This window comes from Vulpes lagopus, chromosome 14 (assembly GCF_018345385.1).
Source record: "Vulpes lagopus strain Blue_001 chromosome 14, ASM1834538v1, whole genome shotgun sequence".
Classification (NCBI taxonomy): Eukaryota; Metazoa; Chordata; class Mammalia; order Carnivora; family Canidae; genus Vulpes; species Vulpes lagopus.
The window spans coordinates 7,171,188-7,197,546 of NC_054837.1; the positions used below are offsets into that span (position 1 = coordinate 7,171,188).

Genomic DNA, 26,359 nt, shown 5'->3' on the forward strand with positions numbered 1-26,359 from the left:
ATCAAGATGGTTTCAAAGGAACAATTTGTATGACTCTTAACTCATGTGTTTTATTTCAGTAGCTTGTAAATGGCCTTTTGTTACCATTAGTAAAATTTTTTATCATCGGCATAAAAAATAAGATGTAGCAATAAATTAATACATGTATATTTTTCTTATGTATATTTTAATATCCTTTTCTACATTCGATTTGCATTGAAATAATCAGATTTTTATTTATTTATTTTTAAAAGATTTTATTCATTTATTCATGAGACACACACACACACACAGAGAAAGAGAGAGAAAGAGGCAGAGACACAGGCAGAGGGAGAAGCAGGTTCCATGCAAGGGGCCTGATCCCAGGACTCCAGGATCACCCTGGGCTGAAGACAGGTGCCCTGCTAAGCCACCCAGGAGTCCCCCTAGATTTTTAAATCTCCATTGGGTAGTTTACTATCACAAAGTGTATTTGGTATGCTCATGCATGTGTATAGATGATTTGGCAATTCTTTTTCTTCCTGTAATCATTTTTTCATCCATATAGCTATGGATCATGTACTTTTTTCCAGGCAAGGGGTAGGCCATGGGGATAGAAGGTTGATTAAACAAGGTGGAACCCCCACAGTTAAGGAGTTTCCATGTGTGTGTTGTGGCCAAGACAAGAGATCTAACAAAGAGCCTGTCAATCAGTAAGTCGTACAAAAGGGATAACCCTTGGATTCCATTGTAACGCTCACAGAACGCAGACAAGCCCAAGGCTGAGAGATGATAAACAGTGTCAGGGAAATGAAGGCTGTGCTGAGAACTGTGTGTACATGAAAGACAGTTGCAAGGCTGAAAGGACAGTGAGCAGGCTGAGGGAGAGTAGTGGGGCTGGTGCAGTAAGGAGGCACATGCTTCCTCATGGCCCTTCATGTGCCCAGCACACAGAAACCTACCCCCCTTTCCTAGTTTCAAAGACTGCCACGATTACCCCTAACCAATCAGAATTTAAGGTCACACTTATCAAGAAGTGTTTGGCCATTTGGCTGCATTGTCACGGCAGGAATCACGGATCTCTTCAAAAGACTGCTCGTGTTCATATATGCCCACACTCTGACCCCAAATCCTTTCCAACTACAGTAAAGGGCCAAGGGAATGCATCCTGCATTCTCCCGCTCAAATGCACACGAACTAGGACATGAGAAACACGGTCAATCTGCTTGTCATGCACTGGTGAGGTAAATTCAGATGACATTAGGATAGCTGCCAGAACCTTCCTGATCCCTGCCGGCCCTCACGGGCTGTGTCACTCACTGTCTTCTCCTTTTGAAAATCTCTTACAGTAGATGACAATCAACTAGAGTTCAGTGAAGCCAAGATATTAGAAACATAAAAACATGCAAATACATGTGGCGTTTGATAAACCCTAACTTTTTCCTAGTTTATTCAAAGCAAGCAAACCCAGTCAGCTGTATGAGTGTTCTTGGCGAGAAGTTGCTGTTATAGCTTTCCAGCAGCAGTTATTCCTTCACTCTTTCTGCCAGCAGTTTAAGGACTTCTTAAAAAATGGTGATTCCTAATGCACAGCAAACTATTTTTAAAAGCCCAAGCAGGATTCCCTGTCCCTCTCTCTGTGAGCTACAGGGGCCTGTGAAGGTTGCAAAGGATCACTTGTATTTCTGAAGGACTCATTTTTTAATTTTCCGGGTCATTTATTAACACAGTTACATTGTTTAATCTCCAGATAATGATCTTATATGAAGAAAATGACACCACCCATATGTTTTTAAAGGGCAGTGGCTGGGTTTCATATATGAGCTAGATCATTATCTGGTGAGTTAGAGACCCTGGTCAAAGACCAGAATAACACACTAATCCTTGCTGATTACATTCATTTGCAGGCGGTCATTTAAGTATCCAGTCAGAATCGTTTATGCACTGTATTTTTAAAGAACAAGAGGAGGCCCTTTGTCATCTGAAATCCCTTTATCTGGGCTTCACTCCATAATCTTTTGCCTTATACCTTTGGTTCAACACTTTCTATATGTTTAAGCTTATCAAGAATCATTTTCAATGCTCCCTAAATAATTTTTAGCCATACCTCCTTTGGCCAATATTTGTGGTTCTTAGAAGTTAAAGGTAAGGTGCTAACTCAACAATATGTGAAAATCAATGTGGTATTTGATTTTTAGGTTTGTCCTCTGATACTTAGATTATGTCCAGATATTAAGATTTATGGAAATGTAATCAGTGGCTGAGTAATCCTGGCCATTATGGAAAGTTTTGTATATAAGAAGTAAAGGCAACGTTGACCAAAACACTACACTTCAAGAGAAACATAATCTTGTTTCTGAGGAGACCGTGAGTATAACTTCTTTTGGGCAAAATTCATATTTGAATTATTGAACTCATTATTTCCTATAGCACAACTCTTGCATTTTTAAAAAGTGTTCATATTTGTTGTATATTTATCTTAATATAAATGTGTCTATTTAAGTTAGGGATCATTCTTCTAAGGTCTTATTTATTCTTGGATTTTTTTATTTGTATGTGAACTTATTAATTACTAGATGACAGATTTGCTTATTAATTCAGCATTTTGAATGTTGAAAAACTGCTGGTTGGCCTTCATGTACAAGTTTGTCCCTTTCTAAAATATCTTTGTAGAAACATGGTTAAAAATCCATTTGTAAGAGACACTATTTTATCTAATCCTACACTAACTAAAGGGCCAAACTCTTGGACCAGAGGGTCAGATTGAGGTCTTGAGAGCTTCAGTCTGGTTTTCTAGTTGGTTGGAGACTATGCTAAGTGTTCGATATGAACTCTGACAAATGGTTATATGCCTTTGTTGAAACATCAGCAACTGAGAAATCACCTCTTTCCAAAGACTCCCACTTGAGTCCAATGACCCAAGTCTTACAAAGCTCTTCACTATGCGGAATTAAAATCTTTCCATGTGTGACCACCAAATATTGTTCCTGATACTTGGTAGTTTCTTTTTCTTTTTTAGATTTATTTATTTATTTATTTATTTATTTATTTATTTATTTATTTTAGAAAGGAGAGAAAGCACGAGTGGTTGGGAGGGGCAGAGGGAAAGGGGGACACAGACTCCAAGCTGAGCAGGAAGCCCAACCCCAAGCTCAGACTCAGGACTCTGAGGTCATGACCTGAGCTGAAGGCATACGCTTAACCAACTGAGCCACTCAGGACCCCAACACTTAGCAGTTTCTTAGCAAATATTTATGGAAAGACTTATTTCCTACACACTAAAAATGAATTGATTTAAAACTGTCCTCCACGTGGTGTCTCTTCAAATATTTGAGGGAAAATATCTCTTCTCCCTTGAGGCTTTTTCAGCAACTTAATATCTGAGGATTCTCAAACTTGTGGTTGGTGGTTACACATAGAAGGGAGGTTAGATGTTCTGGATCTAATGTCAAATATTTTGTCTATGCTGAGAAATAAGTGATAATTAGCATCACAAGATCAGAAAAGTAGTGGCCATAAAAGTGCCCATTTGGAAAAAAGTTTAAAATTGTAATTTCAATCAAGATGTAAAAATGGAAAAGAACATCAGTTTAGTTCTAGTAAGTCTGAGTGTATGGGGAATTCCTTATTGTCCAAGAGAAAATGCTGACCAGCTGCCTCAAGGACCACATGTTGACAAGCAAGGCTGATCAATTTTAAGTTGAGCAATCCAGTTTTTCACGTAACTCAAAGCAAAAAATTCATTCATTTTATAGCAAGGACATTTTGTCACTGGGGTGTACTATGTTATAGGTACAGGAAACCTAATAATTATGGTGTTCTTGTTTTACTTTTCAAATGATGCGCTTTTAGTTTCATAAATGGTATCGCATACACTATACTGCATCTACCAAATGAACTGTATTCTGTGCCTTGTTTTTATAATCCATCTGAGATAACTTTTCATATAAATACAAATGTATCTGCTTCACTTTTTTCTCTGTGGGGAGAGAGTGTTATAGTATTTTTTCTTTTTCTTTTTTAATTCAAATATGATTGATCAACATTATATCAATTTCAAGTCTACAACATTAAGGATTCGATATTTGTATGTATTACAAGATGATCACCACAATAAGTCTAGTTCACACCCATCACCATACAGTTACAGAATCATTTTTTCCTGAGATGAAAACTTTTAAGATCTACTCTTTTAGCAACTTAAAAAATATAATACACTAACTATAGTCTCCATCCTGTATATTATATCCCCCCGACATCTGTTTTATAACTGGGAGTTTATACTTTTTAATCCCCTTCTCCCGTTTCATTCCCTTTCTACCTCCCTGCCTCTGGTAACCACCAATCTATTCTCTGTATCCATGAGTTCAGCTGTTTGGCTTTTGTTTAGGGATTTGTTTGTTTAGATGTGACACATAAGTGAGACCATACGGTATGTGTCTTTCACTGTCTGATTTATTTCACTGAACATAATGCTCTCGAGGTCTATCCATATTGTCCTCTATGGAAAGACTTCCTTCTTTTTAAAGGTTGATAATAGTATTTGTGTGTGTGTGTGTGTGTGTGTGTGTGTGTGTGTGTGTGACATTTTCTTTATCCATTTATCCATCAATGGACACTTAGTTTGTTTCCATGGCTTGGCTGTTGCAAATAATGCTGCAGTGAACATGGAGGTGCAGATATCTTGTTGAGTTAGTGGTTTTTTTGTTTCCTTTGGATAAATACCCAGAAGTGGAATTGTCCCATATAATCACCTCAGATTAATAAGTATTTATAAGCTGTATTAAAAACATCATGAGGGGTTGGAATGGGTGTTATATTGAGACTGAATCTAGGAAAATCAAATGTTCACACAATGCCCCCCCCCCCAGGACTTTGGGCTCTTAAAATAAGTTGGCCAAAACCTTAAAAAATAAGGCAGAACAAGAATATAATAGAATGTAGTGCCAGAGAATTTGAAGATATTTTTATCAATTAAGATGTGCTCAATATGACTTGAAAACCAAGTAAGAACCATTCTTAAAAGGAATCGAGTAGAGTGAAAACACATGAGGCATTAAACACCTATGCGGCCATCCTCCCGTCCCAGTTCATTGCCCCACAGAATATAATCAATCCTAAGCTTTTGTACAGTTTTCATGAAGGTCAAATTAGCACAAAATACAAGCATCATGAAAGTGTAAAGGGCTAATACCCATGGCACCCGTTACTCTTGTGTTTCAGGCAAGACCACAATGTGGCTGCTATTAACAGCGGCGAGTTTGATATCTACACTTGGAACCACACATGGTTTATTTGGAAAATTACATCCCACAAACCCTGAAGTGACCATGAATATAGTAAGTTCCCAGGTGGGTGGGGGGAGGGGATCCTACAGAACCAAGAGCTCCTGCCATGACTTAGAATCGTGGCGCATTGAAGCTTTTCCATGACTGATCAAGAACAGCTAACAGTATCTGCTTACTAGATGTGTTTAAAAACTCAGCTAAAACAGAAAGCTTTGTTTTTCCTCATCAGAGTCAGATGATCACCTACTGGGGATACCCAACTGAGGAATATGAAGTCGTGACCGAAGACGGTTATATCCTTGGGATCGACAGAATTCCTTATGGGAGGAAAAATTCAGAGAATATAGGTATAATCCTTTCTCCCTCCCTTTTTCTCCCTTCCTCTCACCCTCTCTCTTTTCTTCCCTGCATTCCATCCATGTTCCTTTCCTCCCTTCCTTCCTCCTTTCATTGCTCCCTATGACATAATGAGTCTTGCTCATTCTGGAAATGCAACAGTGACAAAGCCTAATATCAATCTTCAGAGAGATCACCATCAAGCCAATGAGATGCGTGACCAGATGGTTATAATAACACGTGATAAGTGCAACGCTAGAGCTAGCACTCTACAGAGGATATTACACCAGGAGTTCTGGCAAAAGTGCCCAGCTCAGCCAGTGGAGGGCAAGGAAAACTTGCTCTAGGAATAATAACCACACCGAGTCCTGGGGTATCAGGAAGTCAGCCAGGATGGGCGTTGCAGTAGGAAGGATGGGGAGGCGACTTGAGGCTCGTTTCCTAAACAGATGGAGGTGATTTAAATAAAAACGTATCTTCTTCTCATTGTGGGAGAATCGTGAAATCTAAAAGAGTAGAGTTAGCAGGATCCCTATCACTTTCCCACTCACAATCCACTGAAACTGACGTCATGCTGAATTTCCCTCGAATACAAGGTTTTCAATAGCTTTCTGGGGTATAATTGGCAGACGGTAAACTGCACATGTTTGAAACGCAGTCTGATACATTTTGTCGCTTGAGAGACCACCCCCCATAATTCAGATAATAGATCCAAATATTCAACTCAATCAAGCAGATGAACTCTACTCGTCCGAAAGCCCATTTCCATCTTCATGTTTGTCAAAATGAGAAATGAGTATATAAAGCTTGGATACGATCTCCTTTCTCAGGCCAGAGACCTGTTGCATTTTTGCAACACGGTTTGCTCGCATCAGCCACAAACTGGATCTCCAACCTGCCCAACAACAGCCTGGCCTTCATCCTGGCCGACGCCGGGTACGACGTGTGGCTGGGGAACAGCAGGGGCAACACCTGGGCCAGGAGGAATCTGTACTACTCGCCAGACTCCATTGAATTCTGGGCTTTCAGGTAAAGAAAAGGGACAATTAAAGACGGACAATTAAAAATAAGCATGGAGTTGAAAAAGCACGGGGATTCACGAGCACGAACGCCGCTCCAGTCCCGTTTTAACGTATGACGCTCTGAGTAGGAAAAAACCAGGTGATTTTTATCCTGATCCAAAGGTCTCCAACAAGCGGGTAGCAGAAGCCCACTTCCCGTTTCAAAAGATGGTTCTAGGCGATGTGTGGGGAGTGACTGAGAGGGAGATGTGACTCCCTTGCTGGGGCACTGGCGCGGCTCACGCAGGAGCATTAAATCTGACGTTCGTGTTTAGCGATGGAAAGAATCCCCACCTACAGACGCCGCCTATTTGCATCCAGTGGCAGCTGGGACGCTCTGCTTCAGAAATGACATCGGCTGTTCTAAGAAGCCCCTGCCCAAACACCTGACACTAACGGCCTAGAAGCAGCGATGCTTCGAGAGCCTGGTTTTCTATTTCCCAAAGAGAGGCTTGGCTATAGAAATGCTTGACCTTTAGAAATATAACGAGGAAATGTATTCACTTGTATTCTGTCCCTTTTCTTCTTGCAGCTTTGACGAGATGGCTAAATATGACCTTCCCGCCACCATTGACTTCATCTTGAAGAAAACGGGACAGGACAAGCTACACTACGTTGGCCATTCCCAGGGCACCACCATTGGTGGGTAAAAACAGCTGATGTGGGTGATCTGGCCTGTGGGGACCCCTTCCCAGTGGCCATGTCGGCATGTTGGTGGCCATGTCAATTGCTTTCTGTTCATCACGTAAAGTAACGGTTATGACAGTCCCACAACATAGGGACAATGATTATTCCTATTGTACGTATGGGAAACAAAACGGGAGAGTGAATAGTTTGTGCAAGGCGACGCAGGTAGACGGACTGGGTAGCTGAGCCACCAGTTCAGGCAACCAGCCACCCGAGCCCACGCTCTGAGACACCCTCACGACCTCCAGGCGGAACTTACTCCATCCATTCAACCACAATTATGGAGCGTTCGCAACGTGTCCTAAGAGCATAGCAATAAATAAGGTAGATGAGGCTTTCTGTCCCTGTATGCTCTAGGGGGAGGCGGAGAGTAACAAGGATTAGAAAGTAAAATATGGAGTAGGTTGGGTATGGTGATGCCACGGGAAGCAGGTAAATCAGGACAGACTGTTTGGGAGCGTCAGAGGGGATGCAAAGAGTGCAGACGAGAACAGCACCAGCACTCCCTGGGGCGGGAGGGTGGGGGGCACCGTGCATGCCTGAGAGACTGCGCTCTGGGAAGAGGGAACAGCAGGTGCACAGGCTCCGAGGTTGCAGCCTGTTCAAGGGATGGAGATGGATGAAGTGCCTCACCGTGTAGCTGCATTGGACGCAAAGCAAGAGCCGAGGTGGGGGTGCGGTCGAGGAGGCCGGACAGCTCGGAGCTTTCGGGCTGTGGTAGGGATTTCAGCTCTCACTCTGAGTGCAAAGGGGACCACAGGGAACTCCAGCTCTGAAGACAGGAGTTCCAGGATCCGACCTCAGGCTCCTCCTCGGGATCAGAGGTTACACGGCCCCATTGACAGGATCCCCTCCAGCTGCTGGTGAGGAACAAAGGCCAGGGTAGAGGAACCAGTGAGGGGCTCAGAGTAACCCTCTCGAGGCCTGGCAGTGACCCGGATGCGGGTGCACAGTTGGGTTCTGGAGGTGGAACCTACATGACTTGCCTCTACATCAGGTTCAGGGTATAAGGGAAGGAGTCCAGGATGACACAAGATTTGTGGCCTGAGCACCCGGAGCCACGGGGATGCCCAGCCCCGAGGGGTCGGCGGTGACAAGGGCTCTATAGGGTCTGGAGGGCGGGGGCCCTGTTTTCTGGCTGCTGGCTGTCAGGCACCCGTTGGAAATCGAAGTGGAGGGCTACGCAGTCAGGTGGTGATATAAATCTGGAGTTCAGGGGAGAGGACCGGACTGAAAACCCCGAAATGTACGTGAGCCAGGATGCAACGACCAGGGGAGCACATTCTGACTGGAGAGAGGAGGAGCCCAAGGGACAAGGCCCAGGCCACCCTTACTTTGGAGGATGGGGAGGAATCAGATGCAGAAGCGAGACACGATGGTGACAGCGCTGGGAGGGAAGCGGGGGACCTGGTGTGGAGGCGGGGGGAGAATGAGTTCTAAGAAGGAGAAGGAGGCCAACTGTGCAGGGGGCTGCCGAGGCGTCCTGTGGCCTGAAGTCAGGGAGGGATTTGGCAGCAGGTCGAGTGTAGGGACAACCGCACAGGCCCGGTCAGGTGACAGCTGCACCAGGTGAGCCCGAGAGCATGACGGAGAGAGCGACGGAGGGAGGGGGAAGGGCCACCGGGGAGGAGCCACGATGTGTGTCCGTGTGTTGTGCAGGCCTCACCGTGGCTGCTGACCTGGCCCGTGGGAAGCCAAGCCTTCAGAGCAGCCCTGTGTAGACGTCTACGCAGGGAAGCAGGTGAAGCGGCGGCTGGGTGCGTGCATCGCACCTATAGAACTTTAAGGATTTTATTCACTTATGTAAAGTGAGAGGGAGACAGCACGTGAGGGAGCACACCAGCAGGGGGAGGAACAGACTCCGCTCTGAGCCGGAACCACCCCGGGACCCGAGGTCATGACCTGAGCCCAAGGCAGACATTCAACCGACTGACCCGACTGACCCGCTGGTGCCTCTCACCTATAAAATTTAATTTAGTTTAATTTTAAAAATCATTTCCTATTTTTTCTAAAAGACTTTACTTATTTATTCAGGAGAGACACAGAGAGTGAGGCAGAGACACAGGCAGAGGGAGAAGCAGTGCTGGGACTCGATCCCGGGACCCCGGGGTCACCATGTGAGTGCAAGGCAGACGCTCAATCCCTGAGCCACCCAGGCATCCCTTACCTATAGAATTTTAAAGGAAAAGGTCCGTGAGGCCTTGGGCACAGTTCCCAGGGAGATGAGGATTGGTATCCAGGGCGTTCTATAAACAAACACCTCTGGGGCCAAGGGCAGAGAAGCGAGAGTAGTCAGAGGGAGAAGGTGACACCGTCCCATGAAGGCCCCGTCAACGCTGTAGGAGATGGCTCTTCAGAGTCTTGACTGGGACTAGGCGGCCGAGCCTTTTTCCCGACTTGCCGACCAGCATTTGATGCACACGTGCCCTGGGAAAGGGATTCCCTTGAATCCTTTGACAACCTTGGATTCTCTTGAGCAAAAGGGAAATCAGAGAGGAGTCACAACCGTCCCCGCCCCTGGGGTTGGACAAAGGCCTCAGGCAGGAAGAGGAATCTGGGCAGTTACAGCACAGCATCAGTCACACGTGGTCAACGGTTGACTCAAAATCCTTTTTTTTTTAAAGAACAGAAGATTTATTTATTTATTTTAGAGGGAGCACATGCGTGTGCAGGAAGGGAATCTCAAGCGGACGTCCCACTGAGCATGGAGCCCCTCGGGGGCTGGATCCCACGACTCTGAGATCACGACCTGAGCAGACCCAAGAATCAGATGCTCAACCAACGGGCCATCCAGGAACTCCTCACAATCCTTTATTAAAAAGGGGGAGATGTTCTAGATTACTAAAATTGACTCCTTCTGTTTCTCAAACCTTTCCAAAATTTCACCGTTTTGGAGGGAAATCCGCCTTGACTTTTTTTTTTTTTTTTTAAATTTTTATTTATTTATGATAGTCACAGAGAGAGAGAGAGGCAGAGACACAGGCAGAGGGAGAAGCAGGCTCCATGCACCGGGAGCCTGATGTGGGATTCGATTCCGGGTCTCCAGGATCGCGCCCTGGGCCAAAGGCAAGCGCCAAACCACTGCGCCACCCAGGGATCCCCCGCCTTGACTTTTGACACACTGCTGCTTTTTTTAAACAGCACACATCGAATAGAGTTTAAACTTCTCTCGATGATCCAGGGTTATGAAACTCGAGATGCAAGGCAAACTATTTCCCAGGATTTATTGAGATGAGTAGAACTGACACTAAATGACCCCAAACTACCGCTCTTTGGAGTCATTTGAACTTTGAACATTCCATTCTTCTTTGTCACTGATGTGGGACTTGTCATTGCTATTGCCGCATGCATAGATTTCTGGAAGGTGTTTCCGCTCTGAATTTGCATCTCCGAATCTTCCGCGCGTACTGAGAAGTGGGAGAAGTATCCTGTTAGAATCACGTCTCAAAGAGGATTGTTTATTGGGAGCAAGCGAGCATATTCTGAGAAGTCGCCCGTCCTGACAGTGCAGGGACCTCTAGACACCCCTGCAAACTCTTCATGTGTGATTCTTGTTTCCTCTGGGTGAAAATCTGCAGATTGGGGCAAGCAGGTAAAGGATCCCTTCCCAAACATAGGATCCTTGCAAAGACCATTCTTCCTCAAGTAGAATTAGGCCAAGGTAGGTGTTTACATTTGAAAATCTTTTTTTTTTCCCCAGGACATTCTTAATGCCTGGAAAATTAATTAATGTCTTAATTAATGTTATTAACCGTGGAGAGAGATTGTCCTATGTAGTTTGACCATATAGAGCTTAGCTCACAGCCCAGGCTACTAATATGCTACTGTTCATAATACCATGTAACTCTAGGGACACCTGGAGGGCTCAGCGGTTGAGCATCTGCCTTCAGCCCAGGGCATGACCCTGGGGTCCTGGGATCGAGTCCCCCGTCGGGCTCCCTGCATGGAGCCTGCATCTCCCTCTGCCTGTGTCTCTGCCTCACTCTCTGGGTCTCTCATGGATAAATAAATAAAATCTAAAACAAAACAAAACAAAAAAAACACAAGGGAATTAACTACAGACAAGAGCTGAATATATTCACCATGTTTGAAATGTTTGAATTATTGTGGCTACTCACTTACCCAGCATTTACACACTGTGCCTAGTGTCCTGGGAAATACCTTCCATAATTCACCTCGTTTGGTTCCCCCCCAAAAAAACCTACTGAAGCACTCACTATTAGCCCCATATTTAGGATGAGGGAAATGAGGCTCTTCGCCTTTAGGTGACTTGTCCAAGGTCACAAAGCTAATAAACCACATAGCCAGGATTCAAATCTCAGTTGGTCAGATTTCAAACGTTTTTAATCTTCCCACTTCCATACCCTACTCATAGTAAATGCCGATTAATTATCTCACTGTAATGACATGAATTTGAACTCCTCAAGACCTACATGCAGTATAAATAGCGTTTTGCCACCCCGTGGGAATCGTAAAGTTGGCCTATTTTCTACAGTCAGATGAAAGAATTTATTATAACGTTTTACAAGTTCTAGCCTCATGTTCCCAGAGAGAATCTATGAAAATAAAACAAAGATACTAAAATCTGATCTCTTCGAACAAGCGGAGACTGTCAGCGTCTCCTTCGTACAGGGCATTCAGAGTAAATAATGTCGCGCTCGGAAAACACGCACACGCCTTCTTCACTGGCCCGTGTTGTTCTGTTTCAGGTTTCATCGCCTTTTCCACCAATCCCAAGCTGGCTAAACGGATCAAAACCTTCTATGCATTAGCTCCCGTTGCCACCGTGAAGTACACCCAAACCCTGTTAAACAAACTCATGCTCGTTCCTTCGTTCCTCTTCAAGGTATGTGATTCTCTGTAACCGAATCTCGGATCCCAAGTTGTCCGCGTGTCTCGCAGTGATGGAAAGGGAACGAAACACCTGGCGGAGGGTCACGGCCGACGGTGCAGATGTGCGCTTGTGTGTTTTATTTCTCCGACCTTGGCTGACTCCCCGTCCAGCCGGCGGGATCCCCCTTTGTCTCTGCATCTCCCCACTTCTGTGGGTTAGCGGCCCAGAGTGCTCCTCCCCTTCACCGATGTTTCCCCCCTAGCTGTATGGAAACCACAATCAGGGAAGGGGGGAGAGGAACAAAAGCAGTCACAGAAGAAGCCTCAACCACCTGCACCAAGGAAACCAGAAAGGGGAAGGATAGAAAAGAAAGGGAAGGACAAGGAAGGGGAGAAGGAGGAGGGAAAGCAATGCTCGGGGAGGCCCCTGGAAGGCCCTTGGCTTTGCAAGCCTTCCCCCCACCCGAGCTCCCCTGTACGTGGGGCTCCCGAGCGCGGAGCATGCACTAAGCCATGCCTCGTGGGCTCGTTGGGGGGATGCTCTGTGCTTCTGCAGCACCTGATCACCTACTTCTCCCCCTGCCGAAGCCAGCACCCGTGGGCCGGGACACCGCTTCCTTCGGGGGAACCGTTGTCCTGCGGGCTGAGGGGAGTCAGGATGCCCTTTCCTCCCGTGGTTCTGGATGATTCATTTCTTTTCGCTCTGAACTGACTGTGTGTCGAGCACCCAAGAGACTTTCTCTTGCAGTCAAACCGCGTTTGTAAAGCTCTTGTTCAAAGCGTGAATGCACGTGATGACCTTGGGTAGAGTTACTGTCCCGTGGATGCAGGTGTTTATTCGCTACCGGGCTCAGCTTTGGTGATGGGCCATGTGCACAGCGGGTTCAAAACCGATGATAACGAATGTTGGACCTCGATCGGAAGCTTAGGGCCTGGGGCAGGATGCCGGCTTGTACAGTGCATAACCGCCCAGCCAGTTGTAGTCAGCACAGGGCCCTGACTCTCTCCTGTCTCCTCTTGAGCGATATGGGGTCACAGCTGGGATACCTCCCTCAATAAGAATTGAGGCAAACACTTTCAATAATCAGACCACCTCAGCTCGTTGTCTTTCCAGAGGCTTCCGGACCATGTGGCCCAGACTCACCATTCTGCTCCGGATCCTTTCGTGTTTCACTGCTGACGTCACGCATCTAGCTCTTACTCACGACATGTCTCCCACGTTGTTTCATGATCTTATTTCATGACGCTTATTTGCCCGACTAGACTGTAACCCCTTGGGCCTTACACTTCCCGGGAGCCACCATGTTCCCAGCGGAACAATAAATATTCTAAGTCGATCATCTGTCCACTCCACAACTTTATTGTGGGAATTAAATGAGAAAAGTATTTAGAATTCCCGAAGCGACATGATGAGTCATGAACATCTCATTAGCCTATTCACCCCTGAACCAGTCAACCAGACGAATTAATGGGTCTTCTCCATTGCTTGATTTTTGCAAACCTCTATCAATGCTTTTATTTTTCAGCTTATATTTGGGAACAAAATATTCTACCCACACCACTTCTTCGATCAATTTCTCGCCACCGAGGTGTGCACCCGTGAGACGGTGGATCTCCTCTGCAGCAACGCCCTATTTATCATTTGTGGATTTGACACTAAGAACTTGAACATGGTTTGTATGCATTGACATTTCTATTCTGAATATTTTGAGCAACATTTCGATGCCTTGTCCTACCACCAATTAGACATGGTACTTTAAACAACTAGAAGTAGTGGGCATCCGTGTGGCTCTGTTGGGGAACCATCTGATGCAGGTCTTTGTCTCAGGGTCATGAGGTCAAGCCCCATGTTGGGCTCCATGCTGGGTGTGGAGCCGACTTAAAAAAAAAAAAAACCCACCACCACCAACAACAAAAACCAACCAGAGAAGTAGAAGTAGCTTCAGAATTGTGTTCAAACCCAAGAGAAGTCACATCATTGCTCCCAGTTTCGTTTCCTCCAACTCCATGCTGGCACCAAGTTCCCCCTAAATAAACAGCATGTAGAAAAAAAATTGTAGATAGTGAGCACTACCCGCTCCTGACCTCTTAAGGTGTAACATTTAAATTCTGTGAGGGGATTCATGGAACGATATTTTTGACATTCTCCTCCACCAATGTCTGAGCATTGAATAAATGTTCTTAGTGCTGATAGTCATTTCCATAAATTTTATAAAATTTATTTCTGAGCAACTATTGATGTCAGCTTTCATCCATATACTTTATCTGGCTGTTTCACTTGCTTTGAATTGGGTTTGGGTTTTAAAACATATGTGACAATAAATACATAAATAAATAAATAAATAAATAAATAAATAAAAATAAAACATATGTGACAAAACGCAGTATCAAAAGTAGTTTAAGAACATGGATTCAGGTTAGGGACCTAAGTTTGAATCCTGTCTTTGGAGCTGAGTCACGACTCATCTGTCTTGGTTTCCTTGTCCCCAAAATGTATTATTGTGGAGATGAAGTGAACAAATGTGTGTCAAGCATATAGAACCTAGTTCAAAGCATATAGCTCGTTGTAATAACATATGCTTTGCTACTAATACTATTATACATTGAAAATGATCCTCACTCAACATTGTCAGTTTAGTTATAGACCCTTGAATACCTGAGGAAACCAAGTTTATTGATAAGAAGGTCTATGCTACCTCCAGGTGCCTCCTCACTAAACAGTATCTATGGGGCATTCCTAAGTGCTGTGGCTACTGGGAACAGAACGGTGAAAGCAGAGACGTTCCTGCCCTCCTGGAAATCAAGGACATCCCGTTCTCCTTCCCAATGCTGGTCAGAATCTGTGGATATTTTAAAACATAGATGAACAAAGGGAACTTTCCTTAGGTTCTATTTTGGGTAGTGAATTAAAGTCCCATCCTTTTCTCCATCTCCATGGCTCTGGGAACGTCTGTCATGTTGTATGTGGGAAGGACGGAGCCATCTACCCTTGTCACACTAAGAAAGCGCAGCCCTTATTACTGCACTGAGTCCATAAGAGCCTTCTGGGGAAAAATCATAGTAAAATAGAGACAAGAGGAGCCAAGGAGATTAGCGATTTCATCCTTCTGCATGAAAATTCTGTGGAGAGATACTTCGTTCTTCTGTGATGATAGTCAATTTGTTCAACTCTATCCATGATCCTTCTACACAGAGCCACCAAGATCCACTACGAACTAGTCTATACAGCAGAGACGGATTTCAGGTTGTCGTCCGGAATCTGATCCATGTGGATTAGGGCACTTCTAGGATAGCAGGGTAGCACTAGGATGGTATGTGTCCTATACACGTGTGCCGACTATCGCACACATGATGTGTACGTACGTATCTATAATTACATATGCACGTATAGGGCTGCCAAGCAAGAGGCTTGTGTGTGGACATTATATTTACTGCACTCTGCACCTGGGCAGAGGAGAGAGAAAGCTAAGAAGTTAGAGATCCAGATTAAATTCTCTGGCGCTACCCCAATATGAACTGCATGGCATTGGACGTTTCTCTAAACTTCCCAGAGCCCCGCGTCCCATTTTTGATAGAAAGGGTGATGAGCTGTCCTCATTGAGTGGATACAAACCCAACTGGCTCATGCACGTGTGCTTTGCGAGCTCTAAAGCAGCATGGAGCTGTGGTGCTCGTGTCCTTTGGTAAATGCTACCCTTAGGCACTTGACCTGGACCAGAGAAATGTAAATCTTAGCTGTTTTTAAGAAAACAAATATACATGCGTGTGCATTTGCTTTCTAGAGTCGCTTGGATGTGTATCTGTCACATAATCCAGCAGGAACATCGGTTCAGAACGTGCTCCACTGGTCCCAGGTATCATATCTCAAATGCTGTTAAAACTTCTTTTGTGGGGCCCCTGGGTGGCTCAACGGTTGAGCATCTGCCTTCAGCCCAGGGCATGACCCCGGGGTCTTGGGATCGAGTCCTGCGTCAGGCTCCCTGCAGGGAGCCTGCTTCTCCCTCTGCCTGTGTCTCTGCCTCTCTCCCTGTGTCTCTCATGAATAATAATAACATTTTTAAAATGAAAAAATAAAAATAAAATTTCTTCCATGTGCCTGAGCCCCTGGCTCTTTACCTAAAGCACAGTCTTATAATAGTGCCAGGTGTTCCTGGCAGGGAATTTTTTTAGTATGTGGCTGCCGGCTGAAAATAACTATCAATCCACATGAATGGAAATCCTATAAGGGGCATCTCGGTGGCTGAATCAGTTAAGCTTTTGACTCTCATTTTTGGCTCAGGTCATGATCACGGGGTCGTGACGTGGAGCCCAGGGTCAGGGTCTGCACTGAATGTGGAATCTGCCTCAGATTCTCTCTCTCTCTTCCTCTCCTTCTACCTCTCCCCTCTGTATCATCCTTTAAAAAATTCTTTCTAATAAAATAAAAATAAAATCTTATGAAAATGGTCACTTTGGGCAGCAAAGAAATGAGGGACTTTTAATGACTCGGCTCATGAGAAAAAAATTATTTCAGGCAAAGCCACATTTAAACTTGCACAAGTACCTGGTCCTGGGTGAACAATAGTCTTAGCTTTTGGAAGGGGAAGAATGTTTTTCAAAAATTTTTTGAATTGCAAGTAAACTAAATGGAAGGATTCGAATTTTGTTTGCCACATGGCAAGGAAAGGTTTTATTTACTCGTGTTCTTCATTTCTCTGCACTAGGCTGTTAAGTCCGGGAAATTCCAAGCTTTTGACTGGGGAAGCCCAGTTCAGAACATGATGCACTATCATCAGGTAAGCTTCTTCACGTTGACGTTGTTCACATTTTGAAAGGCAAACCTATAAAAGGCTAAAGGTGAAATTACGATGACCATGCATATATTTTCCAAAGGAATGTTGGTGCCCAGACTCATCTTTAAGGCAATTAGAAAGTAGGCGGTAATTTCCCTGGAATCCCTTCATCATGCAGATATCAGCCCGTCTCCCTTCTCCCATAGCCTTGCACTGTGTAGAGAAGAAGGTCCCCCTTGCCCCCCACTTTTGTGACATTTTGATGTCTTTAAAGACACCTCATCAGATCAAACATTGTTGAAAACACTTTCCCCCCCAACCATCGCCTCCTTAAACTCCCCAGACACAGACTTTCTTTGTATCTACCTTTCTACTGGGCTCTACTACCAGGAATCAGAGGCATTTATCTTAGAGGACCTGGAATAACAAATCCCAAGCCCACCCTCCCTCCGGCCAAGCCAAAAAACAGCACAGGATGGTCTTCAACTAACTGAGCAGTGACACTAATTTAAGAGCCAGAAGGTAGCATTTAGAAAACTCTTTGAACAATGGAGCATGAATAAAGGAAAGTAGGTTTATTATTATGGATATCCTCCACTATGGTGAAGTGTTAAAATATTATGGAAAATTATATATGATGAAATATCTTGCTATGATGAGTTGGCTATTATATAAGATGGGAATATAGAAATATAGAAAACTTAGTATATTGGATTAGTAATTCTCATTACTAACAAAATTCTCTGTCGATAATGGTAAAATTGGTGATTCCTTACTTATTCCCTTGTCTTGCTTCATAAACCTCCTTAAAATCTATGTGTAAATGGTGATTTAGAAAGAGCAAATGGGACTGATGATAGTTTCTATCAGAATTTTATCTGATCATTAGCAAAATCAGGTAAGCATTCAACAAATACGACCCCTTCAGTGAACTGACTGGCCTACCAACTGACCATACTGGTAAATCAATACAAAGCCAAAATAAATGACTCAAGGCATTTCAAGATCATACTTTAGAGTGTCTGGGTAGAGACAGTCTATTACCGTTACGATCCAAGCAAATCCACTTCCTTGAGCTTGGGTAGAAATCTAAGTTTTTAATTTATAAGAATTACTATCGAAAGCCTTGCTGTTCAAGGCGTGTTCCGGGACCAACAGCGCCAGCATCACCGAGAATGCAGAGTCCCGGCTCCTCCTCCAGATGTACTGAGTCAGAATCTTCATTTTAACAAGATCCCCGGGTGATTCACAGGCACTTTTAAGTTTGAAAAGCACTGACCTAAAACCTATCGCAGCTACTTTGCTCTATGGATAAAGGCGACTGTCTCTGGGCAATCGCTGGTAGAAATCTACTTATAAAACTCGACCATGCCATGCGCATCAAACTTGAGGGCATTATACTAAGTGAAATAAGTCAGAGAAAGACACATACTGTATGACCTCACTTACATGTTTTTGTTTATCTGAAAACAAAAACAATGGCTGAGTTCATAGATGACAGAGAACAGATGAGTGGTTGTCACAGGTGAGCGATACTGGGTGGATGAACTGGGTCAAGGTGGTCCAAAGGTACAAAATTCCAGTTTATAAACTAAATACATCCTGAGGATGTAGAGTACAACATGGTGACAATTTACAAAACTGTATTGTATATTTGGGAGTTGCCAAGAAAGCGGATCTTCAGAGTTCCCATCACAAGAAAAAACATTATAACCACGCGTGGGTGATGGGCATCACCTAGACTCATTACGGCGACTATTTCATAACACGTACATATATTAAATCATTATGTTGCACACCTGAAATTAACACAATGTTTATGTCAATTGCATCTCAATAAAAAAAAATCATCAGCCAATGTCATAGCCTCTGGCCAAAGAAAAAGTATTGGGGTTTAAAGTGCGGTCACCTGTAAAAACCGGGTTCTTCCTCTCTGGTGTTTTATTTTTTTTTCCCTCTCTTGTGTTTTAGAGCACACCTCCCTACTACAACCTGACAGACATGCATGTGCCAATCGCAGTGTGGAACGGTGGCAACGACTTGCTGGCCGACCCTCACGATGTTGACCTTTTGCTTTCCAAGCTCCCCAATCTCATTTACCACAGGAAGATTCCTCCTTACAATCACTTGGACTTTATCTGGGCCATGGATGCCCCTCAAGCGGTTTACAATGAAATTGTTTCCATGATGGGAACAGATAATAAGTAGTTCTAGATTTAAGGAATTATTCTTTTATTGTTCCAAAATACGTTCTTTTCTCACACGTGGTTTTCTAACATGTTTGAGACACGGTGATTGTTCCTATAATTTTGATTTCAGAAATGTGTTAGCATCAACAATCTTTCCGTTAGTAATTTTGAATTTAAAATAATAAATTTGGGGCATCTGGGTGGCTCAGTCGGCTAAGTGTCTGCCTTCGGCTTAGGTCATGATCTCGGGGTCCTAGGATGGAGCCTTGCGTCTGGGCTCCCTGCCCGGGGTGGGGGGGTCTGCTTCTCCTCCTGCTGCTCCCCCCTGCTTGTGCGTGCACACTCTCTCTCTCTCTCTCTCTCTCAAATAAATAAATAAATAAATAAATACTTAATAAAATAAAATCATTTTTAAATTTTTTATTTTTCACCAAGATGAATCTGGAAACACTTGAAAGTACACCTTCCTGGGGCAGTGGAATGTCTCTTCCAGTCCTCCCATTCCATTCCCTGCCAAACCCAACACAGATTGTGAGACGTGAGTCACAGATGTGGCCAAAAGACGGTCCTGGGATTGAATACTGACACCCCGGGTGCATGGCTGAGATTGAGTACGTTGCTCACCCTCTCCCTCTGTGCACTGGGGATATTACTTGCTGTTTTGCATATTTGACCTCATGAAAAGCCAATTAAGGTATCAGCTCAATTAAGGTCAGCTCACTTTTACTTCCAAGAGGGAAAGGAGCAACAGGCAACAGGGCAGCCCTGGTTCTGGAAACTAGGGTGCAGCGTGTATGCTCCATCCCTCCTGCTGTTCCACTCCGTATCCCTGGACCTCGGCCCCTGAAACATGCAACGGCTAATCAAAAGATTGCTTACATCCCTGCCACCGTTCTGGCAGCCACAGGGGCCAGAAGCATTCCACTGACCACGTAAGTCGGAAGATACAACTGCCACCAGTGGGTACATGCCCCTCCCCTCAAAAAAATGGCTCCTCCAAACTTCCAGAATCTCCATGAAGCACAGCCTAACCTGAGAAATTTTATCAATCCTGTAATATTGTGACCTCATGTTTTATGAATTATGCATTCTGGGTCACACATATCATGCTACGGGTAGGGTTTAATGTATGAAATACGTGAGATCGAGGGTGTCTTGTACTCACTAGTATCCGGAGCATGGTGAGTAGTCACAACAACCTGCTAAGGATTCTTATCACAGGGTCATGCCCCTCGAGCTTTGCTAGAACGTCTGAAGTCTTCTTGTTTATTTACCCCCTTTATTGTTAAAGTGACAACAAGAAATTGCTAAAAGAAGATCATTTAAAAGTCCTTACTTCAAAACTTCAGTGAACTTTGCTGGCAGCCTTTAAGTCTGGAGACTCTCAGAGACGAGTGACAAATACCCACGGAGGTGGAGCTGGGCAAGGAGTCAGACGCTTCATCCACGCGGCCGCCTCCGGAGAAGCGCAGTCACTTTTCCAGCGAACTACCACCCTCTGGTCTGCATTTAACAAACATGGGCAGCTTTGGTTTTAGTTGTTGAACACAACTAAATGTGTCTGCTCCCACAGAAGCTCCGCTAAGAGCTCCCGTTCCTACATCAGAACTGCCAACACACCAGCTGACCTCCAAGGATTTATTTTTCTAGCTGCTACCTTGCTCCTGTATTAATTTGAAGCTAATTTGAGACATGACATATTTCATCTGAGTATTTCAGGATGTGCTTCTAGATGATCAGCTCTCTTTTTAACATAATAAAACCATTATCACATCCAAAATTTTCTTTATATCATTAAACATCCAGTCAGTGTTGAGATTTCCAATTGTCTCATAAATGTCAAAATTTTTTACAGTTTGTTTGAATCTGAACTCAAAGAAGCACTTCACCTTTTGTTGGTTGATCTGCCTCCTATCTCCTTAGGTCTACAGGTCATCTGTCCCCTTTCTTTTTATTTCTTGAATTTTTTGGTTATTGTTGTTAATGAAACCTTGGGCCTGTGGTTTCACAACATCGAGATTTTGCTGGTTATGTTCCAGTACTAGTATTTAACATCTCCCATAAGCCAGGATTTCTAACCCCAACACTCTTGACATTTTATTTGCCAGATAATTTTGCCCAGATAATCCTGGGCCGTCTAGGGTTTATCCTCAGCCTCTACCCACCTGATGTTAGCAGCACACACAGAATTAGTGACAACTTGAAATGTCTCCAGACATCGCCAAATATCAGCTTAAGGGAAAAACCATCCATCCTCCCTGCTAAGAACCATTTTTGTAGGTTATAACCTTTATCACGGTGAGATCTTTTTTGGAAAAGCTACTTCATAAACCATGTTTTGTTTTTCTAGAATGAAAATTATAATGCAGAACTGCTCATCTTTCAGGATGTCAGTAGCCATCCATGTCTTTGCAGGACCCAGATTCAGTTGTTCACCAGGGGTTAGGGAACAATGATAGTCTAACCGAATCACTTTTCCCTTCATTTATTAGCTGGGATGCTTCCATAGGAGAAAAGTTTCATCTTATATTGTTTGGCTCCCCAAAATATATGATTCTTTCCTTTTTTTCAATTTCCAAAATTAATTTCCCTTCTTTTAGTCTCATAATAAATTCATGTTCTTTTGCATATTTGATGTGTTTCAATTCAATGCAATTTTTATTCTTAGCGATATTAAAAGTATTCCCTTCTACTGCTTATGAGAGCCTCTATGAATGGCTCCAATGTCCTTCTGACTTGCCGTCTTGTGCATTTGCCTCTCCTGCTCTGGGGTCAATTCTTTCTCTAAGAAGTCCTGGCTTCTTTTAAGAAGCCATATTCTACTAGTGAGGGTGATCATTGTTACTGGATTGGCCATTGCTTTCAGGCTTTTAGCAATGAAGAGAGCCAGGTAATTTTTTAAAGATAGACTACATCATGGAGTGCTTGGATGGCTCAGTCGGTTGTGTCTGATTCTTGATTTTGGCTCATGTCATGACCCCGGAATCATGAGATTGAGCCCTGCATCAGCCTCTGTGCTCCTTGTGGGGTCTCCTTGAGATTCTCTCCTTCTCCTTCTGCCCCTCCCCCATTCACTCTAAATAAATAAAAACTAAATAAAATCTTTAAGATAAAAATACATCAGATGTTCATATTAATTCTCTGTCAATTTTTTTTTTAAATATCAGCTCTTCATCTCCTTCTCTAGCATAATATCTGTGAACACATAATCCTTGATCTGTTGTAGTAGCATCTTGAATGGTCTTCCTTTGTCTAGTCTCTGTATTTAATACCCCAAATTCTTCAATTTCTTAACCTCTAATTCCTCAACCTACCATCCCAATTCCTCATAAATCTAGAGTTACTTATCTATAATATCTCTTCTCCATATACTTTAACCAGTAAACTCAATTCTAGTCAAATAATCTATTTCTTATGTCTCAAATATACCTCTTAACTTGCATCTTCATATTGTTGCTCACATTCCCCTCCAAAATCCTTCCTAATTTATTTTGAGGTCGCAAGTAGGTTTCTCTGTCCTGCACATAACTCGCATGTGAGTTATAAATGAACAGAGAAGTATGCTGTCATCTAAAACTTACCAGAAATAATATGACTCTATTTTTAAACACTATGGTATTTTAAAATTAAAATATCTAAGCAACTACTCACTTTTTCTTCCAGTAAGGCTATTAAGATTCACAGAGATTGAGTCTCTTAATAAACATAATAAAATTGGCACCGCCAGGGCTGGAATCCACATACCCTAATCCAAGTATTCTTCTCTTTTTGCTGCACAAAGCTGACATAAATAGCTCTGTTGTGTTGCCAAATTAAATGTTTCTAGAGTTATCTGAGGGAAGAAATGAGGAGAACTGCTGAGGATTTTGTGAAGCCTTCTTCAGAGTAATACAGGATAACTGAGTTCCTAGACTCTACACTCGTCTGGTGAGAGAAAAATGCCAGCTGAATGTAATAGGTCCTTGAAAGTGTGCAAGAAAGTAGAAGTAGCTGGATAGATATTAGGATGAGAAAGAAGAGGGGCACCCAGGTGGCTCAGTTGGTTGAGCGTCAGACTCTTGGTTTCAGCTCAGGTCGTGATCTCAGGGTCATGAGATCCAGCCCCAGGTCAGGCTCCATGCTCAGCACAGAGTCTGCTTGGGATTCTCTCCCTCATCCTCTACCTCTCCCTTTACTCACCCTCGTTCTCTCCCTCTGTCTCTCTTTCACTATCTCTCAAATAAATAAAATCTTCAAAAAATATATTAGAAAGAAGTAGAGGTAAGGAATAGTCAAGAGAGCAAGATATTGAAGGTACAAGAAGGGATTTGAACCTCAGGGTGCAAACCTCACCTGCTTTGCTGTATTTCACTTGGGCATTGTCCTAGTCCAACTCAAAGATCGTAAAAGCCATATATAATCTAAGCTAACAGGGAAAAACATATAAGGCATACAAGTGAGATGTTACTCTAGAATTTTCTTTTGAAAGCAGTGCTCAAAAAAACAAATCAAAATAGATAGATAGATAGATGAGCTCTCTGTTCAAATATCCCTCCCTAAAAAGTAGTTTTCAGATAGGCTGCTACTAATGGCAGCAAGTCCAAAACTTCATCAAAGATATTAAATTAAAGCTAAAATAAACTGTAAAATAATTTAAGGTATCATAACATGGTGACGTCATAAGGTCTACAGTAAGTAGGGGTATTTGGGAACCTAAAACTGAGTGTACTCTTGTAGAGATTAGCAGGTAGGGTAGAGAAGAATATATACATTTTCAAGAAAGCAGAATAATACAGTTGTTGTACACATGAACTAGGAAGTCAATGCGAACTGGGTTCAAGTGTAGATTAACAATTTATTTTATGGAAAAAGGTGTTATCTTTCCAAGTCTGTTTCCTCCAGTGGAAATAATGAAAATACTTACTTCATGGAGTTGTAAGGATTTCTATATTCATTTATTGAACAAATTATCTATCGTGCTGCTTCTCTATGCCAGACATTCTAATATCCCTAGTGTATGTCCATGGTAGCACTCAATCAAATCACTGATTATTAGGCACCATCTATTAAGATCATTTCTCTTTACTCTTATGTTCCAGACAATCTTCTTCTAATAACTTAGCTTCAAGATGGAATAACTGCTGGTGCATCGTTGGTTGGGTGTCCGACTCTTGATCTCAGGTTTGTGAGTTCAAGCCCTACGTTGGGCTCCACACTAGGCCCACGGCCTACTTAAAATAATAATAATAATTTTTTTTGTAAAAAAAAGCTCCTGCAAGATAGAATAACTGCTCAGTAAGAAGTTCATAGAGAGAAAAAAAAAAAAAGAAGTTCATAGAGCAGCCAATGTCAGTGCCTGATCTACTACATAGCCAGTAATTTCTCTGCACACATAAGGCATTGATATTCTGGTTTATCAGGTCTTTTCTGGGATCTTGGTTAGCATAAATTAGTTCTTCAAAGCCTGATTATCTCTAAGTAAACTGATGAAGTCATAGTAATAAAAACAGAAAGCCAAAATCTATATACACAATTATGGAGCCAAGTTAGAGCCAATCTTAGGAACCAGCTGGCCTTTATCTGATTATTTCATTTTTAATAATTATGCATTTTGCTTCTGGATGAATTATATCTCTCTGCATTTTAACCCTCTGATGTAATTATTTCAAGGTGTATTTCCCAGACAGAAAAGCATCTAGAAAATTCCTTCTTCTTCCTGCACTCATTTGGTTGGCCTGCTTACTCTTCCCACCTTCTCATCTATTGTATCACCCAGTTGGCTCTCCAAACCAAGGCTCCTTCACTTAACTTGCCGTATCTGTGAGCCCAGCCTTTAAGAGGAGCACTTACATTTTTTTAAAGTTCCTCAATTTGAGGTTTCCCGACTAATTCCAACAATGCACTAGTCTTTATTGAAGTGAACACAATTAGTGGATTCCAATAGATTCAGTAGCGCCAGACCGCCCAGCTCACTGTCACTATACTGGTCAATTTGTGTCACTGGAGCGAGGTCAGTGCCTGTCACGTACAGAGGTGGGATGTAAGAATATTCGTGGAGAATTGAGTGGCTCTGTTTGTGAATCCTCATCTCCTTATCTTTATGTTAGTCAACTTATGGAACACTGAAGAGGATATGCACCTTGTATGTGTGTCTTAAAGTATATATCTAAGTATAAATATATTTATTTACAAATGCATGTTATATATTTCATGTGTGTATAAATATATATTTGATACATAATAAACTTTGTACAATATACAAACACCTATAAAATCATACATATATTTACACACACATATACTCCTGAGAATGTGTGTGTGCAGACATAGGCTCATGGTTAGGAAAAGAATTACTTTCCCTTGAATAAATACTCTCCTAAACAATTTTAATTATCCAAGCATTAATATACTCTTTCTATGACCTTAAGGTTCTGTGTTTTATGCCTTCATTTTGAAGCATCTCATCATAATTTGCAACTGAACTTATTAAAACAGGCCAAAATGGATCTATTAGGTTAAGTTTTTTAAAAAGCTTCTTGGTCCATTAAACCTGTACTCCTTGTAGAAAATATTTACATTCATTTAATAGGCCTAAATTACAACCAATGTATTATATTGATATTTAGCAAATATTTATATTCAAAAAATAATTATAGAGCTCAATGCGTTCTAAGTACAGGAAGAAAAGACAAACACTTTGCCCTCCCCCCCAGAAAGCTTGCATTTTAGCAGTAAAGTTTGGTAGTAAATTATGAATGGACAAATATTATGGTACCAGGTAATAGTCATCACTGATAGAGGCGCCCAGGTGGCTCAGGGTGTGACCCTGGGTCCTGGGATCGAGTCCCACATCGGGCTCCCTGCATGGAGCCTGCTTCTCCCTCTGCCTGTGTTTCTGTCTCTCTCTCTGTGTCTCTCATGAATAAATAAATAAAATCTTAAAAAAAAAAAAAAGGTATCAGTGAAAATAGAAATGTAGCAGGTCGGGGAGTAGGACAGGCACAGAGCATGTGTAAGCAGAGCCACCAGGAAAGCTCCCCTGGGGCAGTGAGGCCTGAACAGAGAAGGGACCCAGGTGCGGGGCCCGTGGACCTGAGCGCCGAGGACCTGAGCACCTCGGGGTTGTCTGCAATCTAGGCCCCTGCCGCCGCGGTGTCAGCCACGCGGCCAAAACCCAGGAGACTCCCCGGCCAGAGGCCAAGGCCTCCGTCACTCCCCGCACAGCAGGGCCCACCTGCACCTTGCCTCGTCCCCAG

The 26,359-nt window shown here is 43.1% G+C and overlaps 1 protein-coding gene across 1 annotated transcript; it reads left to right on the top strand.

Annotated features, from left to right (window-relative positions):
* Positions 1 to 2,295: 2,295 nt before the first annotated feature.
* On the top strand, positions 2,296 to 19,412 carry LIPF (lipase F, gastric type). The gene is made up of 10 exons (XM_041729172.1): positions 2,296 to 2,325; positions 5,182 to 5,297; positions 5,476 to 5,593; positions 6,413 to 6,611; positions 7,176 to 7,285; positions 12,040 to 12,176; positions 13,690 to 13,836; positions 15,946 to 16,017; positions 16,867 to 16,938; positions 18,907 to 19,412. Exons 2-10 carry the CDS (start codon positions 5,193 to 5,195, stop codon positions 19,141 to 19,143), a joined length of 1,197 nt encoding a protein of 398 aa, XP_041585106.1. The 5' UTR covers positions 2,296 to 2,325; positions 5,182 to 5,192; the 3' UTR covers positions 19,144 to 19,412.
* The last annotated feature ends 6,947 nt before the right edge of the window (positions 19,413 to 26,359 follow it).

What these genes read in the sequence shown, in the direction of transcription:
- LIPF (XM_041729172.1), top strand. Translation starts at nt 5,193, where the DNA reads ATGTGGCTGCTATTAACAGCGGCGAGTTTGATATCTACACTTGGAACC. An exon ending in TTCCCAGGGCACCACCATTG is followed by an intron (nt 7,286 to 12,039) that starts GTGGGTAAAAAC and finishes GTTCTGTTTCAG; the next exon opens with GTTTCATCGCCTTTTCCACC. An exon ending in ACATGATGCACTATCATCAG is followed by an intron (nt 16,939 to 18,906) that starts GTAAGCTTCTTC and finishes CTTGTGTTTTAG; the next exon opens with AGCACACCTCCCTACTACAA.